The 25720-nt window shown below is 39.8% G+C and overlaps 1 protein-coding gene across 2 annotated transcripts; it reads left to right on the plus strand.

The window, feature by feature from the left end:
- The first annotated feature begins 165 nt into the window (after positions 1 to 165).
- Positions 166 to 25680, plus strand: LOC127357711 (serine palmitoyltransferase 2). Of its 2 annotated transcripts, XM_051390088.1 has the most exons (13): positions 413 to 530; positions 2025 to 2167; positions 3925 to 4119; positions 5407 to 5561; positions 7072 to 7220; positions 8778 to 8902; positions 9817 to 9910; positions 11401 to 11506; positions 12456 to 12675; positions 13553 to 13679; positions 15987 to 16122; positions 16417 to 16546; positions 21167 to 25680. In XM_051390088.1, the coding sequence occupies exons 2-13, from the start codon at positions 2138 to 2140 to the stop codon at positions 21284 to 21286; spliced, it is 1587 nt and encodes a 528-aa protein (XP_051246048.1). In that variant the 5' UTR covers positions 413 to 530; positions 2025 to 2137; the 3' UTR covers positions 21287 to 25680. The 2 variants fall into 2 exon arrangements, with proteins under 2 accessions (XP_051246038.1, XP_051246048.1); XM_051390078.1 differs by lacking the exon at positions 2025 to 2167 and having other exon boundaries at positions 166 to 530.
- Positions 25681 to 25720: the final 40 nt, after the last annotated feature.

The raw sequence follows: 25720 nt of genomic DNA on the forward strand, positions 1-25720 counted from the left end.
TTTTTCTCACAGGAATAGCTTGAAGCAAAATGTTCCCGCTTGAGAGTGCCATAAACATTATAAAAATATAAAATGTGTGAACCAGGCTCATGCCACACGAAGCCACGCCCTTTTTGTACACGTGGCCCCGCCCCTCCTGCAGCCTCCGTTATTATTTATGGGCGTTGATTTCCGGTATTAAGCGTTTGGATTTTCAGGTTCCATGAAGTGTTTGTTATGTGTGTGCGTGTGTGTATGAGTGTGAGTGTGTGTGAGAGTTTGTAGTGTGCTTGTAACCGTTCCCAGCTCGGATACTGTCACCGCCTTGCACCGCAGGCAGGCACCGTGTTCCTACATGCAAGTTACCGTCGCGGCACCACAATCGTTGGCCAGCAATGACCGAAAGCCCCGCGACCAAGCCAGCCAACGGGGACGTGTGTCAGCGTGTGAAGAACGGACTGAAACCGGACAGGAACGGCTTGCTGAAGAGCCTCCACCGCTGCCATGAGCAGCAGCCCAAGCACCACTGCCACCCCGAAGAGGAGGAGGAGGTGAGGCCCGGGATGGGACGGGGAGGAGAGGTTGTTGAAGCCGGGGGAGGGGGGGTAAGCATCTACTGTGTACACCCGGAAACAGTCGGACTATTGCTGTCATTGCCCCGCGTTATGAAGACATGACACAATAACAGCTTTCATGTGTTACCACTGACTGTCAGACAGGTTGTTGTTACCGAGCTCTGGTTGTCTCGATCACCCTTGTACAGAGTACACGCCAAACTCCGTAAGCAATATTGCAGTTTAAAGATTTTTCGCTCATTCTTAATGTTCTATAGTCCCTCGAAACATGGATCCAAAGCTTTGTCTGAATCATTACGAGACGATCTTTAATTCGGCGTATTCATATTTGCATCAAGCAGCATATGAATTCATTTAAATCTCAACTTTATGAATGGGCTCCACCGCCCCCTTAGTCGTTTTATAGGAAGGAGGTTGTTTAAAAAAGGCGGGTGTGACAACTCCGAAAGCTGACATTACACTGAATTCTAACGTTGTTTAAAGAATAATATGCATGCCGAATTTACGAAGAGGTGCAGCTGTGGTCACAGTGTGTGAATTTGATATATAGGCACAAAGTAGATAACGTTACAGTATTAACTTCTAACCATTTCTAAAATACTTAGAATCATACAGTATCTCGTGATGCACATACCATCACAGCCAGTCAAACAGCTTGGTACAGTTCACATTGCTCTGCCAGGATGATAGCAGTAAGTTTTCAGGTAGCATCCTTATCTCATCAGTTGAGTGTGTGTGTTAATCTTAGAGGAAATGGAGTGTGTTTTACTGTATACTTCTATTCTGGTATACTGGATACTCCTTTCGGGCTCAAATTGAACTATAATATTCTCTTTTTTGGCCTGTTCTGGGTGTATATTGGCTGCAATCTTCCTTAGTGTAAATGTTTGGTTTTGAAAGTTTCTTGAATTGGGGAAACTCCCTTCATAACTAATGCTGAAACCCTGATGAGTTGAACCAGTGCACCTGTTCAGTTAAAGCTGTCCACTGAGACTGCATGCGTGCTGTGAAGCAGCTTTTCCCTTAGAGGCTAATGAAATTTCCATGCTTGGGTGCACCCTCTGTAACTGTCCCAATTAGCAGGTCCCTTCTGACTGTGTAATTAGATGCTGTCACACATGAGGATTTAGGATATGTTGTGTTGAGTGTGTTTTTTTTTTTTTTTTTTAATGAATTTCTAATCTGAATTTTGCACCCCTGAACAAAACGAAAAGGACATTGTAGGTAATGTTTTTATCATCTCCTGACTGCGGAGTGTGTGTATGATTTGTGGCTTTTTCACAGCATTTTGGCTGCACATCATCACAGCCAGTCAAACATAATAAGTTATAGTAGGGTGCTAACAACTGGCATCTTACTCAGTGGGTCAACTGCTGGCAAAGGCAAATTCTTCCAGATAATTTCTAGTTTGAGATTCTGAAGGAAAATGAGTGTAGAGACATGCTGCTGACAGGTTATTCTCATCAACAGACTCTGTGGTGCCAGAGAAACAAACAGTTCCTTCTGCTGATGTTTCAGTAAACTGGGTTGGGTTGGCTGAGAAACTGAGCGCCTGGTGACTGAACCTCAGCTGATTACGGTTCATGCAGATGTCAGCGCTGCTGCTCTGTAAGGTATTTGAGAGAGAGAGGCATGACCGGTCACATGTTAGTGCCTAATAGCCATGAGCACAGAGACCAGCATGATGGGAAGACAAAATTGCATAACGTCTGTGAGTAGTGAGTTTCTGTCCATTCGCTTATCAATGGAGGAAATAAACACGCAAAGTTGCAATATCTTTGTAAAGGATCTTATGCATGTTAAGTTTATTGTTGAAAGGTAGATCACTCAGTTCCAAGTGTACAGATTTACATCAACACAACCAGCTCTTCCCTTATTTGGCAGTCAAATCTTCCCTCCCTGGCCTGGTCACATAGTGTTTTCTTTCCTGTGCAGCCGAACCAGAGCTTAATACTGTGTTCTTATCTTCCTCCCACTTATAATTTGGCTGCACCTAAGTCACCCTTAAGTGAGGTACAGAAACCTCGGCCAATGACAACAAAAGACAAAGTGTGTTTTTTTTTGTTTTTTTTCTTCATTAGAACAAAAGGAGAGGGGAGTCACAGGGAGTCAGACTGTAAATTCAAGTATTCCAAATGTGAAACTTCCTTCCAGCTTTATGAGTTGCAGAAAATATCTTTTTGGGAGGAAGATGAGTTATAACTTGTTATAGACTGGATTTGTATACTTGGAGATGGTGGAAAGTAAGTACATTTACATTAGTACTGTATGCTACTTTTACTCCACCACATTTTGGAGGCAAAAATGTACTTTTACCTGACAGCTGACAGCTAATCGACTAATAAATGCTGATGTATTATTATAGATGAAGCTACTTGGCAGTATATTAAGTAGTTACAATTAGCCTTTACCAGCTGCAGCATTGAAGTGATGCTTACACATGAATGCATCCATAGTTATAATCCAGTGATATTATTCTGAAATGGGCCATTTTGAATAATGAGCACTTTTACATTTCAGATTTTTTTTCTACATAATTAAATGTTTTGAACATGTAACAAAGTATTTCTACACTGTGCTACTGTTACTTGCGTAGAGGATCTGAGTGCCAGCATACATCACATAAACTGAGACTCCAAGTAATTTATTTTATTTTTTCATTACAAGTTAATTAACCATTAATCTTTATATTTTTATATATTAGATTAAAATTCTGTCAACCAATGAAATTGCCATATTTCAGACAGAACATTTCTATCCAAGGTTTCCATGTTTCAACATGTAAACAGAATTGTGATATCCCAAATTTAAAGAAATAATATGTACTGAGACAAACTTTTTTTTTTTAGAACACTTTATCAAAGCTGGCCATGTTTTTAAATATTTTCCATCATTACATTTGAATATCTGTGGCTAGTAAATCCCAGTCTTATTCTCTGGCTTTACTTCTGTGCATTTTATGCATTGCTGTCTATTTCTCTGTACTGTGGAAAACATTAAATAGGACTGACCAGGGTTGACTTCAAAATTATTTGCGATTCCACTAATCATGCTCTTAGGCCCCACCCCTAAAGTCAAAGAGAGACTTTCCACTTTCAGCAGATGAATGTGAAAACATCCTTCTAGTGTCAAACTCTGCTCATACATCATTCTGCACAGTGAAGCTCAAACATGTAGGAACAAGAAGAAATACTATTATAAGCTATTATACATATACAGTAATACTGACTTAAACAAACAGAATAATAACACTGAAAGCAGTAGCTTCAATTATACCTTCTAAACTACAATATTTTATTTTTTAACATTCAGTGTTTTGGTTTTTATGATGTTTCAGTACAGTAAATTATCTGGTGTCCATGTCGCCCAGGTCCATGCAGCATCACATCATGGCAGCCTGTATAACCGGTCCTTCATTGAGTCTTTCGAAGAGACGCCCATGCTGGTGGCAGTGCTTACCTACATGGGCTATGGCATTCTGACCATCTTCGGCTACCTCCGCGACTTCCTCCGACACTGGAAGATCGAGAGGTGCCACATCGCCAGGGAGAAGGAGGAACAGAAGGTGAGAGAAGCCACAGGCACACAACACACGGTGTGATTTCACAACATCATTTTAGTTCATCTGAGTTTGGCTAGTCATAGACAAGAAGAGGAAGAAAAATATTCAACCAAACAACAATATAAATGCAGAAATGAGGAGGTAAAAGATGGTGTCACTGATCTAAACAGGTTTGAATTTGTCTGTTAAACCTGTGACCCTGGTTCTTTTGCACCTTGTATCCTTGGAAGCTGTTTCCCTATGAGGATGGCAGTTGGCAACATGTTGTTATGATTTCCAGCAGCAGACGCATGCATTTGCAGTCTGCTGCCTATACCACAGTATAATAACTGGGATGTTATAAATTGTTTTGGTTGCACAGTTACAATGCCGTGAGCAGAATTTGCTCTCAAGGAAAAGGAGGCCAGATGTGTTTCAGGTGCTGAATGGAATTTATTTGGTAGCCTGAGCTCTAATTACATGTTGCCTGGCGACTGAAGGTTTGCCTTGTTCGTGTAGGAACAAGAGTGATAGCAAATGGGGGGTAAAATAGACCGTTCGTTGTTTTGTTAACCGAGCTGAACCACAGTGATGTGTGCACACCACAAATCCTCCCAACACTAGGAGCTATAGAGGCTCTGGTATGTCAGACGTTTCAAGCAGTATTGCGTCATGCTTGGTGTTGTGAGAGGAAGCATACATTTGGCAAACAAAACCTCCAGTTTATCGTAATCTTGTCAAATGTTATGATATCCCAGACAGGAAATAGATTGCAAAACAAATGTTTGTTTTCATGCTGAAACACAGCTCAGACAGAGGCAAACTCACTAATGTAACGTTTTAATCATTAGCCCTCAGGTGTCGTTGCTTTTCTTCCCAGTTGTCAACGCGCAGCTAAATGGTGGCGTTATCAGCACATTTGGAACACGTCCTTGACCACTGACATTGTTTTTGACCTGTTATGTAATGTTTGATAGTGAAACCCATTGTTTTCAAGTATTCGGTTTTGTTGAGGAAAGGAAGCTAGTGGGATAGATGTGGGGAAGTCATTAAATCACCCCAAGGATATCCCATGGATGTTTCCTCCAAGAACCAAGGAAAATTAACTCCCAGTGTCATGTGCTTAGATTATCTTTCTAGAGATTGAATTCCTTGCAGATAAGCCTTCCAAAAGAATGAATGGCATGTACTACTTTGAAGTTGTTTTTATACTCCTAAAATATTAGTGACATTCCTACATTCTCTGCCACACAAGTAATATGCCCCTTTCTACTTCTCCTCATGATGTTCTCTTTATTCATCCATGTGTAGGACTTTGTGCCCCTCTACCAGGATTTTGAGAACTTTTACACCAGAAACCTCTACATGCGTATAAGAGACAACTGGAACAGGCCCATATGCAGCGTCCCGGGGGCCAAAGTGGACCTGATGGAGCGATCCTCTCGTGACTACAACTGGACTTTTGAGTGAGGAAGACATACCTTTTATTCAAGTCTGTAAACACAGTGCTCTGTGGCCTCGATGGGACAATAGCAAAGGGAAGTGTGTTGTGGCGTTAATTCCCCCAGTCATTGGTTAGTACTAACTGTGCTAATACTCTTATCTTCTATTATACAAATACCGAGAAAAGTGACACAGTTCACATTAGAAAAAAAGACCAAGGAACATTACTAGTCTACAGTAACATGTGCTAGCTGGCAAGAGTTACAGTTTCATGTTTGTAAGTTGTATGAAAGAGAAAACTGGAAAATGGATTTTGAGTTTTGAATATGTAAAATAGTAATATAAGGGATTTGGTCTCAGTGTGTCTATGGAAAAATCAGACATTATTTATAAAATTAGAAATAAATTAGGGCTGTCACTAACTTATGTTCATTAAGTTTGATTATTTTCTCAAATTGATTTAGTTTTGGTCTTCAGTCAGAAGAAGTCCATTATAGTTTGCTAGAGCCCAGGCTGATGTCCTCAAAAGTTTCTGTCCAACAGTAGTTTAGTTTATTTTGACAGAAGGCTAAGAAAACCAGCAAATATTTATAAATGTATGTACAGTGTATTTGTGAATCTGGAATCAGAGTTTTTTACCTACTACAGCTTTAAGTGTGAGACATATTAAAGCTGTAGAGCACCCAACACACACTTTACTCCCCTCTTTCGCTCTGATGCATGGGGGAATATAAAATGACTTAAATCAACTCACCTCGTTCACACATTCTTAACAAAAATGTGCATCCTGCTTCCCAAATGTTGCATTTATAATGTAGGGTAATGATTATCATTAATACTGATGTGGTTTCCATTTACTTTACGTGAAGGATTTTTTTCTGCTTTATACAGAATTGTTTGATATATAAGATGACAGTATTGCTTTCAAGTAGCATCACACCTTGCAGTTAAGTTCGACCATGTTCAGAAAGACAGCTTAAACCCAATGAAAGTCACATATATTGTCTAAAGTCTGAACCACGAAGACCACATGGATTCAATCCTATCAGCATAGATTTGAACAGTTGTAGCAAATCAATCCAAGTCCGAATTTTCTCATCACTCCAACCCGGCATTTGTCATCTTGATGCCTCATTGGTGTTTGGAGGAGAGCTGCAGTGGAGGTGTTCAGTGGAGGGGCAGTGAGGTGTGTGAAGTCAGACATCCCACACTGCGACAAAGGGAGCAGAAACCAAAATCAGAGAACATGGAGTACCAATGAGAGAGGAGGGGGGTGACAGCTGCGTCAAACAATACAGCAGATGCCACACGAGATTGGGAAGATTTAAAAAAGCAAACAGATCTGTTGCTGCCCAGCCTTCAACTCCACTTCAGTCTAGATTTTAATTGGTTGGACGAGTTGTTATTATTATTATTATTATTATTATTATTATTATTATTATTATTATGAGTACCAAAAAGCTTGCAAAAACATTAGCTTCCTCTCATTGATTTTTTCCTCTGTCTGATTATCTTCTCCTCCCTCCCTTCCAGGTACACGGGTCGGGTAGTGCATGATGTGATTAACTTGGGCTCATATAATTACCTCGGCTTCGCTGAGAACACCGGCCCATGTGCTGACTCTGCAGCAGAGGTCACTATCAAGTATGGCGTCGGAGTTGCGAGCACCAGGCAGGAGATTGGTACAAACACACGGCAACACACAAACACACACTGCTACTTCTGCTGTCACTGGAACCTAATGTATGCATAGTGTTTGGGTACAATGCAAATATCAAAAGCTTCATTTAATATCTTAGCTTTATGTCTCCTACACAGCAGACATTGATTTTCTGCATGGATGCATGATGAAACATTATGGCAATACATTTGGTGACTTTAAAGGAGCTTTGAGAGAGTGTGTTTATAGAGTTGAGTTCACCCTTAAAAAAATAGCATGACATTTTGAGAAATATTCTTATTTGCTTTCTTGCCGACAATTGGATGAGAAGATTAATACCACTCTCATATCTGTCCGTTAAATATGAAGCCACAGCCTGCAGCCAGTTAGCTTAGCTAGCAGAAAGACTGGAAACAGCTAGCTTAGCTCTGTGTGGAGGTAACAAAAAGCCGCCTTTATGCTAAGCTAAGCTAACAGACATCAGAGTGGTATTGATCTTTTTATCTAGCCCTCAGCAAGTTAGAAAGCAAGCAAGTGTATTTCTCAAAGTGTTGAAGTATTCCTTTAACCTGTTGGTTAGGAAACAGTCAATTAGCCACAAAAACAAAATGGAGAATAAAACAATGAAAATAGTCAAATTTAAAGAGATGACTCCAAACACAAAGATGGAAATTTAAACATGGACAAAATACAACATCACCCACAGAGGATGAGTCTCAGAAACGTGTACAGTTAAAAATCTGTTATCTCAACAAATATCAAACTTTCAGTTCAGTTGTAGAAAATCTGAAAGCTGTTTCCGAGGGTCTCTATTTACTTTAGATATCTGTGGCTGAGGTCAGTCTGCAGAGTGAGTCTGATAAGATCCAGATCACCCTGGAGGAAGATAGAGTTGAAGCAATGAGCTTCTCTCCTTCCACAGGGCGAAGGTCAGACCACATTCTGATAAAGGCTGTAGACTATAGAGTGTGCTCCATAAGAGATGTCAGTGGGAAATGCATATACTGCACAGTACATACACATAATCTAGCACTGAGAGTTGTGGGTCCAGCTCATGGAAGTTTGATCATTTAGGTGCTTTGAAATATTACAGCTGGCTGGTGTTATTTAGCTGCAGAAGCAGTAACTTAAAGGAGTAGTCTTAGATTTAGGTATGATAAACATGAAGCTACAGCCAGCAGGCAGTTAGCTTAGCATAATGACTGAAAGCAGGGGGAGTCCTGAGAACCTCCACAGTGACGACACGACTCCAAGAAGTCACTGCAACCGCCCAAGGAATAGTCTAAGCATGCACCCCCCCCTTAAAACCACTTGTTTTATTTAACTTTGGACAGATCAAGGTTAACTCTTTCACCCTGCTTCTATTCATTATCTAAGCTAACCATCTCCTGGCTGCTTAATATTGAATGGGCAGATGGTGTTATCAATCATGTAATTCTGAGCAAAAAAGTGAAAAGGCATATTTCCCTATACTATTAATATTCTACTACTATTCCTTTCATTTTTAACTGCGAGTACAGATCTTTGAGGTTCTGATTGGTATGTGTTTATGGTGATCTCCTGTATGTCTGCACCTCAGGTAACCTGGACAGACATGAGGAAATGGAGAAACTGGTGGCTAAGTTCCTAGGTGTTGAGTCAGCCATGGCGTTTGGGATGGGGTTTGCAACAAACTCCATGAACATACCGGCACTGGCTGGCAAGGTAAGACAACAGTTTTGTTTCCTTGATCGAGCTGTGATTTATTCTTGCAGCACACTTTCCCCCTCCACTTCTTATCTCCGCTCTTTGGCTTGCTATTTGTGTCAGACTTACTTTATCTTGTCGCAGCACTTTCTTTCCTCTTTTTCCTCTCTCTCCGTCTGTCCTCTGTCTCACTCACTCTCTATATTATGGGAAGTTGGTATTAGTGTATGCACCCATGTTTAATTGCCAGTGATGAAAAAGGTTTTCTACCGGGCACTTTTGTGGCACTTTTAGCTTTAACAAAACTGTTCCGTAACATTACGCTATGGCAGGTCACCAGTAGCACCAAAAACAGACACCAAACTCTGCCCTCCTATCAGGAAGAAAACACTTCCTGTTGGCATAGGCAACTGATAGATCGACTGCATGTCGGAGAGAAAAATAACAAAGAGTTCAGACCAGTCTGTTTGGTCATGTTACTGCTGATGTTGTTTTACAGGTAGATATTTTCACAACATAGCTGATTTCCACTGGTGAGAGGAAACCAACCGCTCCTGCTTTAAATTCTTCTTTTTTTTTTTTTTTTTTCTTTAAATGGAAGAAAAGAGACTAGGAAGGAAGGAAGACTTATTCAGATCCTTTACTTGAGTAAAAGTATGTCAGTACTATCAGCAGAATTCACAGAGTAGTCAGACAGTGCAAACTATACAGCAGCATTCTCATTGTAATTATCTCAGCACAGATCATTACACATAAACATGAAATGATACTCCACCCAGTCACCGAACCCACCAACCAGTGAAAAATATGTATTAAACAGATTTTAGGTAGGTCTGTATGTGTCTGTACACTGTGTGCTACTTCAGATGGATTAAAACAAATCAGATGTATGAATAATTCATGCATATTAAATTTGGTCTGGTGTGCTGCAGGGCTGTCTGATTCTGAGTGATGAGCTGAACCATGCCTCTCTGGTCCTGGGAGCCCGACTCTCCGGGTCTACCATCAGAGTCTTCAAACACAACAGTGAGTCTGTGATAACAAATGGGTCCCACTTACGTATAAGTATGTCTCCTACCTGCGTTTATAAGAGCTATTCAGTCCCAGAGTTTAAATGGTTTGCCTTTATCTTCATTCATTGCTTCTTTTTTTTTTGTCTCTATAGCTCTTATTACCTCATCATCCCATACAATATCTCTTAGATACTATATCACATACTTAGAGTGATAGTGATTTTGGTACTCATCCTGCCATGTGCTGCATGTCACCGCCGCGGTAATCAGTGATCTATAAAGTGGAAGATATACAATGCAGACACACACTATTGGAGAGTTGGCTCTGGATTTTATGTCTCTGTTTATATTTTGTATCATAATTTGAAGTTAGCCAGATGTTCCGTACTAAAACTGTTAATCCTTAAAAAAAAAAAAAAATTAGCTAGTGTTTTTTGCTTTTTGCTTTTTGCTTTTTGGAAGCAATAGACCTTTTTGATTTCCGTTCTTTTGACCCTAACCCTAACCCTAACCCATTGGAGGAAAAGCACAGGTGTGAATTTTAATTTCTCAAGGACAGTGCATATTAATAAACACTGTTGTAAATGTGCCAGCATTTGACAAAAGGCTAGTTTCCATCTGTAGTCCCTGACCAGGTGTAAAACTTGGCAGCTTGTTAGCTAGCTGCTAATGGCGGCTCACATACTCAATGCACGAACTAAAACCATATTGAGTATATTTATGGGCTAACTCATTAAGTGGCTCTTGCTCCAATGGAACATAAAATGCATTCATTATAATGTGTAATAACTTGTGTATGTAATTAGTTGTAAAAAATGAATAGCCACTAATTGTTAAATAGCCATTATGCTAACTAGCTGCAGCTTGGCGCCGCAGTTACACACACATACAAACATTGTTTGTTTTGTCATTTTTTAACAGATAATCTGGTTGGATTAGTGGATAATCCAGCTGGGTGGGTTTCTAATATACAATAATGATACTGCTGAGTAAGAAGCTTTCTGCTTAATGCTAATCACTATGTTGGCATAATTAGCAGCTAATGGTTAGCAACCAGCCTTTTCACCTCTGGCCACCAGCTAACTAGCCAAAAGTCCTCAGTTTGCCACTTATGAGTAGAAATTGACAAGCAACTGGTTCAAAGTCAGTTCACTAACTTAAATGTATCTTATCCTGCCAGCTACAGCCACAAACAAAAAAACTCATTTTAATTTGAAAATCTTAATTTGAAAGTATATATTGTTTGGGGTTTTCTTTTGATTGTTTCTGCTCCAACGCAGAGCCCCAGAACAGTTTATAGAAGAATCTGACTCCGTTGGATTATTATGTTTTTAATGTAACACTGAATTTTCAGTAGTGTGGGCATCCTCACGCTTTGTTTGGAGGATGTATTGAAACTTTCTCACTTTCTTCTAATGAATTTCCATCTGCAAGTGTTTCTCTGTGTGGTTTCTGCCACAACTTTCATTTTGAGTGTAACACTGTCTTGATCTTTCCTGGCAGACATGCAGAGCCTAGAGAAACTGCTGAGAGAAGCCATAGTTCACGGGCAGCCCAGGACTCACAGACCATGGAAGAAGATCCTCATAGTGGTAGAGGGCATTTACAGGTAGCTTATCTATTTGCTAAATGTTTAAATATAAACTTTCAGTGCACAGTAAGGCATTTTAAGTTTTATTTTTCCGTTTTTTAATTGGTTTCTAAGCTTTAAAAGTGGTTGTGCCAACACAGCTGAGATGTGCTGAGAGTGAGTTCATGGGCAGTGACCTCAACGTTTCTTTGCTGCTATTGGACAAAAGCAGCAGAACAATAGGCGTTGCCCACTTGAAAATCCCCATGATTTCCTTCCTAGTTTCAATATGAACACTGCCAAACCTCAACTGCACAAGCAGTAGTTTCACCTGAACTCGTGCAGTGGAACAGATTTTACCTAAAAGTTCTATATTGAGCAAACGCAGTTTAGCTATTTTAGCTATTTCAAATGCACTCAAATTCAATCTAATTTCTTACTTTTTAAGCTAGTTTTCTGTATCAGCTTTACAATCAGGCATAGCATGCTTCAAAACAGGCTTCCAGAAGCAGCACTTATCTTTTATCGATGGTTGATGCGGTTCCATTTGGTTCAGCAGTATCAACTCTCCTGGGACTGGATTGCTGGTTGACAGAGCTGATTCAGTGCTTGGTTAGCTCTTACTGGTTGAACACATAGTGAGCAACTTTGATGTTTTACTTTATTCTGCCAGATTGGGAGCTGCACTCCATAGTAATCTGCAGCTACGAGATGCAAGCATATCATGCCCTTTTTTCCTGCTCTGGTGTTTCATGTGTCATTGTTGTGTTATACCTTTTTATATGTTGATGTAATATTTGAGACTTTGAGACATCCAGCTGTCATTCCGATAAAGTCTGTTCAGCAGGTCCCAGCGTAGACCTTGAGTGAGGAACAGCTAGTGCGCACTTCAGCTCATATTTCCTGGGTTGCTGGCAAAGAAGCGAACACATCAGGATGTTTTGACACTTGCTGTAACATCTTCTACTTTCCCTTTTTCTGCTTGCAGCATGGAGGGCAGTGTAGTGCGCCTGCCAGAAGTGATTGCCTTGAAGAAGCGCTACCGGGCCTACCTTTACCTAGACGAGGCCCACAGCATAGGGGCCCTGGGGTCGAGAGGGAGAGGTGTGGTCGATTACTTCGGCCTAGACCCCTGCGATGTGGATGTCATGATGGGTACATTTACCAAGAGCTTCGGCGCTGCGGGGGGATACATCGCAGGGAAAAGGGTGAGAAAGGAGGATTTTAGGGTTTTGATTGGCATTTTGTTTGTTTTTAGAGGATGAGTTACAGAGAAAGGTGTAAGCCTGTGGCAGAATAGAAGTCAAGCTCTTGTCATCACAAGGCATGGATAAATATCCAGTTAAGTAGCCCAGTCCTTAGTTAAAAAAAAAATTCCTCAAGATCAGTGGCAAATTCATTTTTTTTTTATAAAGGACACCTGTCATCTCAGCAATGTGGATTTACAGCCCGCAGTGGGTGTATGCCACATACCTGACATATCACTGAGAGGGCATCGGTTTGTCAAAACTGCAGCATTGGTTCAGAGAAATCCTGACTTCAAGACATAAACAACTTTTTTTGTCTCCAGGACATATTGAAAAGATTGTTGAGGATTCTAAACTAGGTCCCAGCAGACAAGTTTAAAATGAGTGGAGAAACTGCCTCTTGTCATCTACTGTCAGCACCTGCACTACGTTATCTCAGTAACTCTTTCCTAGAAATGTGTCATCAAGTTACAGGTTGTATTGCATTGGCGTAGATGGATGGTAGTTTAAAATCTTCTAGAAGTGAAAACGAAAAGTCTGTGGGTCAGTTTTGATCAGAACTACATTACATTTTCTGTACAACTTTACTGTCTCACATGCAGTTTGCACTGGATGTCTGTTATTTTAAAACAGTATATTTTCCATGATATTTCTAAAAATGAATGATTATAACCAACTACAAAGATTTTTTTATGTGAATGTAGGGTCATGCTCCTAAAGTAAGCTGTAAGCCTCAGTTACAAAGCGCCCTGAACTCTCTATGGTTGTAGCGACTGTAGATTAATTAAAGCTCTTCATGCATATCTACTTACATCTCCTGTGTATCTGCTGGGTTTAGGAGCTTATTGAGTACCTGCGCTCCCATTCCCACAGTGCGGTCTACGCCACCTCCATGTCTCCTCCTGTGGTGGAGCAAATCATCACTTCTATGAAGTGCATTATGGGAGAGGATGGCACAACGATCGGTGAGTGGTACAACAATATTAAGGCTATTAAGTGTTTCACCTAGTGGGGCTTTAATGAGCGGGTCCCCGTTTTGTTTTTTTGACTCCTTGTTCACTGCATTTTCATGTGAGTTGTGGGTGTGTCAGTATGTTTTGCCAGGTCCCCATGCTCTGTACCTTTTCTGACATTAAACAATTTGTACACTCATCCTTTAATGGGGTCCCTAAAGTGGGTACAAATGAATTGATAGAGCATCTCTTTGCGGATGTGTCTTTAAAATATTAACTGTGGCAAACCAGAATGAGTCTCCTCATACCCCAACCACAAAAAGAAGCCCCTTGATGTAATTAGAAAGAAGCTACAGAAGTAAATATTGTGCTTAGGAGAGTTGCTTTTATTAAAATAGCATCAAATGCTTCAAAGTAGCCCACCCGCTCACACAGTACCGTTGGGTTGCGTGAGGTTAATTTATCATTTCAAAAGATAGAAGAGCAGCTCGACAAGGTCAGACATCTTACTCTTCAGATTCATGAAGCAGCAGACACCAACAAAGACTAAACATTTATAATAATATAATAATAACAAATGAACTAAGAGTATCTGGTTTGACAGTATGGAGTAAATCTAAGCTTAGCTGCTGTAATTGTCACCGGGTACCACCAGGTGTCAGTGCACACTAATGAAATCGAAGACTTCTCAGAGACCAGTTACTCCTCAAAGAGAGTTGAAGCTGCACTGGTTTTCTGTATAGTAAATATTATCTGTACATTTGTCTGGATTACACCACTGTGACATCTGATTTTCTCATTGCTGGTGAATGGTGTTTTTATTATAATAAACAGTGACATCATTTAATATAATAAATTAATAAAATAATTAATAAAACTTCCAGTGTGACTGACTGAACCCGATCTGTGAACAAATCCCATCTTGTTCATTGGCAAAACCTAACCTCAGTTGTGCTCCTAAGTTTAATATCTGTTACCCAAGTTTAAACAAAACCTTTAGGTTGGAGTTTGTTATGGATGGTACACAGCCTGGGAGGAAAAAACTGCTTGAGGAGCTTGTAGTTAATCATGTTCTCCTGCTGTCCCAGGCAGTGGCAGAGTTAAAGAAATATTCTGTCTGGAGGGTGGCATGGAGACTTTAACAGTTGGCAGAAATATATACTGATTTAATCACAATGTTGATGTTTACTTGGGAAAGCCCGCATAAAGATATTTCAACTCATATTTCAAAACATGACAATATTGTCAACATTGAATATAAGAAAGTTAAAGGCAGCCTTAGAAATAAATAAATGTGTTATTTCCAAATCTTCTGACAGTTTTCCTCCATTTGGAACTTATCACTTAGACAGAACAGATCATTAAATTAATTTACATTTGTAACACCTTATTTTTAAAAATGTATCTAAATTAATGTGTTAAATCTAACAGCGTTTGATACCAAATTGGGGTGGCGACTGGGGGTAACCAGGCATTTTTCTACCACCCCTCTAGATCCACCTCTGGCCCCAGGTGTAAATCAGTACTGGATCTGTGACATAGTCAGACCCCTCCATCTTAGTATAATACCTGTCTAAAATTATCCTTAAAATAACTTGCAAACACAGTAAATTATATTTCTTTATGAATGAATGGATGTGGGGTGGCTTTTAATTGGTGGAGCCTCTGCATTCGGCTCTACTATTTCAATGCTTTGTGCTGTGTAACCCTGAAAAATGCTTCATTTTCGCTTCTAACACAGACTCTATTTTTCATACGGTATTTTCAATAATCTGTATGTGACAGCTTTTTCTGACTAGTTGTGAACCAAACATGCGAGCAAACTAACAGAGCGTGCAGTCTTGTGTTTGATGCAAACCGAAGAACCCAGTAAATCTCCTGTTCTCCTGGGGGAGGAGGAAACATTACAGAGAAACTAAAAAGCTGATCTCCCAGCGGTGCCTGGATGCTGTAACACTCGCTCATGAATGTGATTGTTCTCAGCTGCTTGTCAACCTTCTTTTCTCATCTTTTCAAAGCATCATCAACCGAGCTCTAAATAACTTTTTTTTTTTTTTTTTTTTCCCCTTACCAGAAAGATCAAATCTGGTAAAGAAATCAGCCCTTTTTTGTTAACTTCCAGTATTAAATTGTACTGAGCAGAGATTGCAGGCATTCAGTTCAGCACTAAAAATAAACTGTACATTAACAACACAACACATTTACATCTAAATGACCTGGTAAACAACGCTGTAAATAAACTAGATGATCATTAAAAAGTGTGTTTGGGCAACTTTTATTGCATTTGCTTCTAACTCTCATGTTTCCTGTCCTCCCAAGGCCTTAAACGCGTGCGACAGCTGGCAGAGAACACAGTCTATTTCCGCAAGAGGCTTCGAGAAATGGGCTTCATCATCTACGGCAACATGGACTCGCCTGTCGTACCCATGATGCTCTACATGCCCGCCAAGATAGGGTGAGCCTCGAGCTTTGACTGGCTGCTGTTGGTAGACTTTAAGGATGTTCTTATTTATAGTATTTATAGTAATATTTCCATTACTAACATCATACTTAACAAAAGAAAGTATGTGGGCCGGAGGGAGGGGGATGGGGGTCTGGATATGTCGCCCTGGCTGGCAGTTTGACAGCCCTTCCTTAGAGGCCAATTTAATATATTTTGATAGGTGCTGAAAGCTAGTACTTGCCGTGGACATCAGTATTGTGTCCTTGTGTCATTTTTTGCTGTGTCTCCTCATGTTTGTCCCACCAGAGCTTTTGGCAGGGAGATGTTGAAGAGGAACATCGGGGTGGTGGTTGTAGGCTTCCCAGCTACACCCATCATCGAGTCCCGGGCGCGCTTCTGCATCTCAGCCGCCCACACAAAAGACATGCTCGACAGGGTGAGTAACTGCTCTCACAGCTGAGCAACATACATTTTGTATCTCATTTACACGGATCAGCTTTTTTAAATGCTTAAGAACTGGACAGTTTATGTTCTTTAGTCTGAAAAAGAAAAAGCTTTTCCACTGCACAAACCTGTTAAATCATGGCTTCTAGAAAATTGCTACAAACACGGCAGGTATCTCTCACTGGTGAAGCTAGTGCTGACCTATGATCTTCTCCAGCTCCTATACACTCCGCACCTTGTGCAAATCCTGCTGCGTTTTTCTTTTAGCCTGCAAATTTATTGATGTTGACTAGTCTGGCGTAGCTGGATCTCACTGTGCTCTGCTCATACAGGAGAAAAGTCAGGGGGATGTCATAATTGTTCATTGAAAAACACACTCTGGGTTATTAGAATTAGTCGGTATTGTGAGCCCCAAGCCTTACTGAACTACCCTCACTGGTGCTTTTGCTAAATATAGTCCCAGGGGGCTATGACTAATTATAAGACTTGTGCACAAAGTAAGTTTTTGCATATAGCGTGTTAGCTGAATAATTGCTGTTAAGTCAAAAAAGAGGGTGCCAGTGCCAAAAGTCTACCACTGGCGGGCTTATGTGAGCGAAATGGGCTGGTTCTAGCTGAGGCTGACTTTTGTTCGAAGTTATACTCCTTAAAATAGGGCCCTCCTGTTTTCAAGTTGGTGTAATGACCTTCAAGTTAAGCCAAGAGACCATAATGAGGCTGCAGTAGGTAACTTAGACAACACAACATAGACAATGCAAAAACCTTCTGTGTCTCTCTCTGCTGCTTGTGTCTCCCAACTAAGCTCCTCCCACCAGCCATCTAATGGGTGGGGAAACTGTAATTGGAAGGACACAGATGTGATCTCTTGATCTGCTACTGCATGCTAGAAATGTGTGCTACTGGAGGTCTATTTTTGTCACTTTAGATGCACTGAATCCCTCCCAGCAGTGTGTCTGACATCCCGACAGCAGAGGCCACCAAAGTAGACGAGTCAGTCTCTCTGAGCCTTGGGAAAAGTTCAATCGAAGTGAGACAATGCAAAAACTACGGTAAAGTGTCAGCCGGATCACTCTGGAGGTTAATGTACAGTGCATTCACAGTGCGTTCCCTGAGTTTAGAGTTCAGTCCTCCTATCTTACCATCCTCTTTACTCAGTGTGTTGCTCTGCGTAAGTGCAGCCTGTTCCGCTTTGATTGCTCTTGGCAACGCATCAAAAAGCCGCCCACTCTTCTCAATGAGGGCTCTTTTACAATACTGAGCTCACTGCAGACCTGCCCGCTCTTCGTCTTCTAGTCTCCATCTCAAACATCCAGTCTTTTTCCCGTTTTAACCTCTGTGTAGATTGTTTCATGCAGCGGGCAAACTTTCTCCTATCTAATTGGGGTGTCCTTGTGGTTCAGTTGGCTCAGATGCAAAACTGTGTCTCCAGGAAGTGCTACTGTATCAGGGGCTGTTACACACTCATATTCTTCCTCTTGCCCTTCAAAAAAATAAATAAATAAATACAGTGAAGACAGGGAGTGGGAGTATTGTAGTGCTGTAGTGCTTTTATCTGTCATGATGTTAAAATCTCTCTTTGTTAGTCTCCCTCTCTGTATCATTCTCTCGCACTTTGATGTGTCATGTCAATTTGTGTGTTGCTTTCATCTACTGGTGAGCTTTCGCAGTTTTTGCCTTCTCATTCAAACATACCCACACATAGACACCTAAACCCTAAATTCTTTTATTATTGTTCTTCTGAAGACCTTTCATTTCTCTGTCCATGTTAATATCCCAACCCTGCAACCTTAAGCAAATGTTAAATCACGCTAATATACACTGACTTTCCGAAGAATAGACCAAGAAGACTTCATTTGTGGCCAGTGGTCTAATTATGCCATTCAAATGCGTTGCATGGCAACAGTAGGACTGACATAGATGCATACAAAGTCAATCGAAAGCAAGAGTAGAGATTCATAGATGCAAACATACTATAAGTGCCACAACTGAGGTGCAGCACAAACCTGCATTCTATGTAAAAGCCAGCAGGGGGAGCTCCATTGGCTGCAATAAAAGACAGATACCATTCACTCTAATGGAGAATGAGCCGACTTCTCCCTTCATTTATTGGCTCAGTTAACAGTTTCCTAATGAGTTTATGGTCTCAGTCGCTTGTTTCAAGTCTTCTTCCATACATTGTGAAGTTCATTTTGTAAATTTTGGTCCAATTTAGAGTAAAATAGACCTAGCTGCATATGCTTTTGGGTGTGGCTACCATATGATTGACAGGTCACTCTCAGTGAGTTCGTCCAGCGTCCAAACTGTCAAATTAGGCAGTGCTGATTAAATACGAAGCACGATTATGTTATGCATTGCCTATTTCTTGCTTAAAATTGTTTCAGAAACATATTTTCAGTGTACTATTTAGCTCCATCTATCATGGCGACGGCCAAAACGGCAAACTCGAGGCTTCAAAGCGGTACTCCACAAACCAGTAGGTGACGCCACCATAGGTTCACACTCTAAAGTGATTGCTCTCAAAAGTAACAAACTCACAGAGATTGATCACCTGACTCTGCAGGTCTCCTTAGCTCTGTGGAGCTTTTAAGCATTTTAGCTCATTGTTTTGGTTTTGCGTACCATAACTTTATTGTTCTGGCTCAGTCTCACTGCTCTCATTAACCTTGTTTTTGGATGCAGCTGGCAGCCACTTCAGAAAATAAAAAGAAACCAACTTTATGCTACCTGCTCAGCACTAAACGGCAGACAGACACAGTTAGCAACTATCTTTGAGCATAGCAAATGTTGTAAATATTGTTTCAGGAAGAAATCTGCATGACGCAGCAAAGTAAAACTTCCAGTTCCCAGAAACATCAAATTTCATTAAACTTGTTTGTAACATTGTTGTGCTACATAAATGAAGCGTATTACTATGACATTATTATATTCAAAATACTTTACGAAAAGAAACGAAACCAGACAGCACTTAATCAGTCTAAACATGAGTTGTTCCTCATTAATACACCCTCAACACGCACAAAACTGTCAGTCTGCTCTTAAATTACCATATATTAATGCTCTGCTCATGAGGAGACATTCTGTTCTGGAAAAGAGGCCCAGTTTGGATGATTTATGGAAGAGGCCCATGAAACTCAGATGGAGATCTCCTGTCTCTGTGACCAGTTGCTGTGTTTACCATAAAGGGTGATGTTGGTGTAGAAATCAGATTGTTGCTAGAACCTGGAAGCTTTCTATAGGATATGGCCATCATATGTGGTTTCTTGGTTTGCTGGAATATTATGAGAGTGAACTTTACTTGTTGCTTGCTGTGATAAGGCATTGTCTCCTACACCCCATTTAAAATGCAATCGGTATCTGGACACGTTATCTTGATAATAAACGATCTGAGCTTGCTGTGCATTTGCCCCTGGTGTTTGTCATGCGTTCTCGTTATCCTCATTGAGATCGGATCTCTGTCGTCCAGAGCAAAACCTGTGAGTGAGTAATTTGAGCTGCGGCAAATCAGCACCAGACTCCCTTTTGTGAGTTGTTGAGTTAGGGGAAACTTTATAAACTTTGTGAAACGCTGCCTATGACAAATTCTTGATTAATTGTGCCCTCTTGTAAATTCAGCAGATATAATCCTTTATTTGTATAAATAATGTGTCAGTTTGTCCTGGTGTGTTGCAGTAACAGTGTGTAGGCTTATCTGTGTCTTCATATATTATATGCCCTGTTAACAGCAGATCAGCTCAGAGATGATTGCAACACACACTGTTGCACACAGTTATATCTTAATGTAGCTATATAATTTATTTCACACCTGTATTGCTTTCATTTTTCATGCAGTTTTGTTGAATAATGCATCTTTTGGCTAGAATAAATCGATAATTAGAGGCATGTCTGTTTCAGCCTACTCGCTTGCTTGCTCGCTCTGTAAATTTGAACAACTTAGATTTTATGTTAGCTAAAAATAAGGATCTGTATCAGTATTGTGTACAGATGCCAGCGCGTTGTATCGATTTAGTTTACACCTACCTGAGATCCACATACAGCAAGACTACCTCCAGATGTGGTGAGGCAGGACTGATCATGACTCATTTACACCTTGCATTAACATGCGTTCTTCCTTATCTGGATAACACGTCTGGATGCTGATCTCATGTTAATACTAGGTGTAACTGGGGTGATATTGTACAATAGTGTCACATGTTACCTTTATTAATATGTTAATATGAGTCACCCTCAAGTCATATTGTTGTTGCTGACAATTATATTAATCAGGGATCATGCACTTTTAAGACTGAATATCTTCTTTTTTTGTTTTTTAGAGTTTTTTTAGAGTTTTAGCCAGAATGAACACTTGCTGCTGTTTAGATGACATATCTGTATGAACTTGTTGCCTCCTGTGCCCTAACAAGATGTCGTACTGGTGACTTCACCTCACAGCCAAGTAATAGGAATGAAAAATTTGAAAGATTTGGTCCATCTGTAGCATAGCAAGTTTGAATTAATCTTACAAGACAGGTGTGTTTTTCCATAAAAAATCTTGCTTGGTGCAGCTTTAAATTTGCTCGAGCCGCATATAGCCCATCATGGTGACAGCTTTTTTATTGTATGAATGTCTCCACAGGCGCTGAGCGTCATCAGCGAGGTAGGAGACCTTCTTCAGCTCAAGTATTCCCGACACAGAATACAGCCGTCTTTGGCGCGGCCCTTTGACAATAATGTGTATGAGGACATTGACGACTGATGAACCGCTCCTCTCCTGAAGTGGCATGAACCTGAACAACCCCAGAAAATACAGAACGGGTCAAGATGGATCACAAGTCTTCCACAAGGACCGAGACGTGCACAGGTGCCCCTTGTCACTAGCTTGCCATAATGTAACCCCCCTCAACAAAAGGAAAAACACTTAAAACTATTCTCTAATTCTACTTTGCCTTACCTAAACATGCTGAACTTGCAGTGAACACACTGAAAAAACAGCACGTCTGCTTTTTCCTGTGTACTTTTATTACATTTTATCATTTCAGGTCTAAGAATTTTCTTTATTGACTTGTAAGTGTGTATGTCTGCAGTGCTCGTAGCACTCGCTGTGTTAAGCCTTGTGTATGTGAAGTGGACAATGTCAACTTTCCAAATGTCTCTGAAATTGTGAGCTGCTGGTTTTTTCTTTGTTTTGGGCGGGGGGGGTCAAATATGGATCTAAACTGAACTTTAATGGGGTAAAGGTTTATCACTCGTAAACATTAATCAAAAGAACAAGACATGTTTGTTCATCCAGTCTCGTTCAGATCAGTGGCCAAAAAATAGAAATCACTGGATGTTGCACAGTGACCACATTTCATCCTTGTCTGTCTGTCAGTAAGATAACTTTATTTTAAGGATTATGTAATTAATGATCCAAATCTGGATGTTTTGCAATTTGCTGATTTTATTGTTTTTTTGTTTTTTTTTTTTAATTCTTAAACATTACAACCCCAACATCCACCTGGCATTGCTTTGGGACTTGTTTTTGGTGGCAGTGCACATTCTACATGACGACGTCTGTTTTTTTTTCTCTCCAGGAAGTAGGACTAGTGAAAAGTAAAAGCCCTGCTAATTCCAGCAGGGATTTTTAGACGTGGAGTCAAGTCAGGTTCAAGGAGCAGTACAAACCGTACTGCTTGACTTGAGCCAACTGAAATTGTGATTGACATTACATTGTTGTCCATCCTTGGTTCTTCTAGACAGGCTAAAAATGTAACATCAGAGTTAAACATGGCATTTTCATCAACAGTGGTATTGATGAAGCACTACAAAATATGCCAAAGTTAGATGACGTTGAACAGCAGATCATTACCCTAAACAGTGAATGCAGTGACAGAAATAGTTTGGCATTTTGGGAAATATGCTTTTTCCTTTTCTTTATCCTTAGAGTTAGATGAAAAAACGAATACCATTCTGCTGTCTGTAAAGTAAATATGAAGCTGCATCCAGCAGGTGCTTAGCTTAGCCTACCCTGAAGGGACATCGTTCTAGCCAGTAACTCTCCATAAAACCACACATTTTTATTTTCACATTTTGGCTTCTGTACCAATTAAACAAACGCCTTCCTCTGTTTCCAGTTATTTATGCTAAGCTAAGCTAATTGGCCATACAGGTACAAGAGTGGTATTGATCGTCTCAGCTAAAACAAAAACAAAACACCCAAAATGTCAAACTATTCCCTTTAATTCAGGTCAGTGGGATGTTAAATGTCTAATGCTTTCTGCAGCAAGCTAATGTACTTAGTATAATTAGGATTCATAAAAGCCATGAAAAACCCATGAAAACAAAAAGTCATGAACTACAGCTTGAGAACTTTATCTGCCTAAACTAACACCAGCTCTGGGTCGGTAAAAAGTGCCAAATGGAAATGGAGTCGAAGTACTTGTGAGCATGTCATTAACCATGTTATTGTAGCATAAGAAAGTAAATTGCCCACACACAGAGGAATATCCCTATGCTGCATATCTCCAGCAATCAGATATCATAGCATTTGCTAAATCTATCAAAATAATCCAACATATCTGGATACATTCCAAATGCAAAATGTAAAAGACTATTAGTAATGTAACACTCACAAAATGGACAGCTAATTAGCCAGATTGCATCTTTTGTTGGGTAATTAAATTATCCATTTGGATATTTTTGTTGTATCTCCATTAATTATAGTATTTTGTCTTTTCCAGTGGCATCATTCAAGTAAATTGAATTGAATTATAACGTGTAGGATTAAGTAGTGTCTAATGGTGTAGTTGCAGATTGCAACTCCCTCATTTCACCCCCCCTTCCGATCGCGAAGGAGAAAATACAGTGGCCGTGCAATGCGCAAAAAACGCAAACAGCCATATCTAGAGCCAGTGTTTGGTTTGTCCATTCTGGGCTACTGTAGAAACATGGTGGTACAATAGCAATGGTAGCCTCCATGGAAGGTGACCTAAAAAGCTGACTAAAAACAATACCTGTTACGTTACCTTTATGAATGGTAACTTAAGAAAGCAACATTGTAATTGAAACGACTAAATCACAGCTGCTGTAAAAGAATGGAAAGAAATGTCTGAACTTTGAGTAGGGAATTTAATTCCTAATCGTCTGTTACTCATTCATTTGGTCAGCCTCATGTTCCCACAGCTATGTTAGATATCACCATTAATGCGTGATAGTATGTGTTGGTACTTGACCAGCTTAGTGTGTTTTTGTACAGTTTAATGTATCACGGACGACCTCAAAGATCAAGTTTAACATGACTCGCAGCCTATGAGGCCAAAAGTTGTCAAATTAGTCTTTTTTATTCAAAGGCCAATTTCTGCCCAATACAAAGTCCAGTGTATTGGCATCAAAGCTCCAGTTAAAAGCTAAAGTCTAAAGGGTCAGTTTAGTTCAGGAAGTGTAAAAAAGTTAAATTATATTTAGATACTTATATCTTCAGGCCAGACAGGAGAAGATCTAACCTAGTCTGGATGTGATTCAGCACCATTTGTAATATCCTTCATTTCCACCCTATCTCTTGGGTGCTTATAAGTAATAACCTTATTGCTTTGTGTTTGATAACACTGTTTTAATGCCTTGTAAAGCAAAGTGCTATCTCTGTGCTGTGACTCAAAAGTCATTAATAACTTAAATCAGTGTGACTGGGGCTCGGATTGTGGGCTTGCTTGCATGGTTTCGGGCAATAATGTGTTCATTACTGCACTTTTACCTTGCTTTTCTTCCGTATACACACACCTGTCTTTTAAACTCTTGGTTTATCTTTACATTGTGCTACTGAGCTTTGGGACAACAACAGTCCTAAATGAAGGCAGCTGTAAAAAGCAAAAGAAAAGAAAAATCCCACATGCATACATTCCCTCTTGCACGTATGCACTGACAAGTATTGTGTTACCACTCGTTCCTCATACTACTGCATGTACAGTAAGAGTTAGTCATTGAAGCTGCTCCGCACCACAGCCGGTGGTGCTCAATGATATACACTGTTCTGCTAGATGTGATTGATTGATTGTTGTCATAAAAATCCACTTCATTCCAGAGAAAGTTAGTATATCTGTCTGGGCTCTCGGGAGATTCTTCTTCTTTTGTTCTTTCATATTAATGTTTGTCTGTTACTGTAAATGAGAGGTGTTGGTGTTATTTAGTTCCCTTACTGTAGAAAAGGTCTCAAAACCTGAATCCTGGGATTACCAATGATTGTCCAATAGCTAAAAGCTAAGAGTTACAATGTTACTCATAGGTGCAGAATGTCTTTTTATGTATTTTTAAGTTTGCACACAGGAAAGTCATCAAATGATAATAAAAGCAGGCATTTTTTTAAATATATATATATATATATATATATATATATATATATATAAAACCCCAAGACCTTATGGTCTGATGTCTTAATGATGCTATTCTCAATATGAAGTTGATCAATACAGTACCATCAAAAGTATTGGTACTTGATGAACAATAACCAGATATTTACAACACTTTGAAGAATAACGTATTTGGTCTTGGATGGTCTATCCATGAAAACTGCTGTACCTTACCAAGGGGAATTATTAAACCACTTTGGTCTTAAAAAAAGAGATTCCCAAAGGCAGAAAAACCTTGATGGCTTTTTAAGATCTATGAGCTTTCCTGGTGTAGGATGAAATATAGTCCCAATATTTTGTACAAAGTTTATATTGTTTCATTGAAAAGGAGCTATTCAGAATATTTTGTTTACTATAGGGTAAACCGGGAATGATGGTTATCACTATTACTGGCAGCGTTTGTTTTAACTGCTAGAGTGTGCCAATAATAGATGCAATCACTGCAATGGTAGAGGGCAAGTTACCACACATCAGAGATGATTATTTTCTGATATAGTGCCTTTTGAAGCATTTTCTAAGAATTCTGATTATAGTAAGTGTCATAACTTGTTCATTTTTACAATCTTATTTGACTTCTTTTACTACTTTGTCTGCAACAATATTTAAAATTAGCACTGGATGTGTTCTCTATGTTGACTAATTGCCATGCATTTGATCATAGAAAAATGCACAATTTGCAACGTATCAGCAAATTAATAATATGTAAAGTGTCACCTATGTCAATGGTATCAGTAGGTCATTAAAACAATAAAAACAAAGCTGTTCTGAATTGCCTTCAATTTTCTTCAGATTCATGTTTAATGCATCTA

The sequence above is a fragment of the Dicentrarchus labrax genome, unplaced genomic scaffold, assembly GCF_905237075.1.
Source record: "Dicentrarchus labrax unplaced genomic scaffold, dlabrax2021, whole genome shotgun sequence".
Lineage (NCBI taxonomy): Eukaryota > Metazoa > Chordata > Actinopteri > Moronidae > Dicentrarchus > Dicentrarchus labrax.

Coding starts and splice junctions, on each gene's coding strand:
- LOC127357711 (XM_051390078.1), top strand. CDS start 375: ATGACCGAAAGCCCCGCGACCAAGCCAGCCAACGGGGACGTGTGTCAG. Junction 11,507..12,455: donor GTGGTAGAGGGCATTTACAG/GTAGCTTATCTA, acceptor TTCTGCTTGCAG/CATGGAGGGCAGTGTAGTGC. Junction 13,680..15,986: donor AGAGGATGGCACAACGATCG/GTGAGTGGTACA, acceptor TGTCCTCCCAAG/GCCTTAAACGCGTGCGACAG.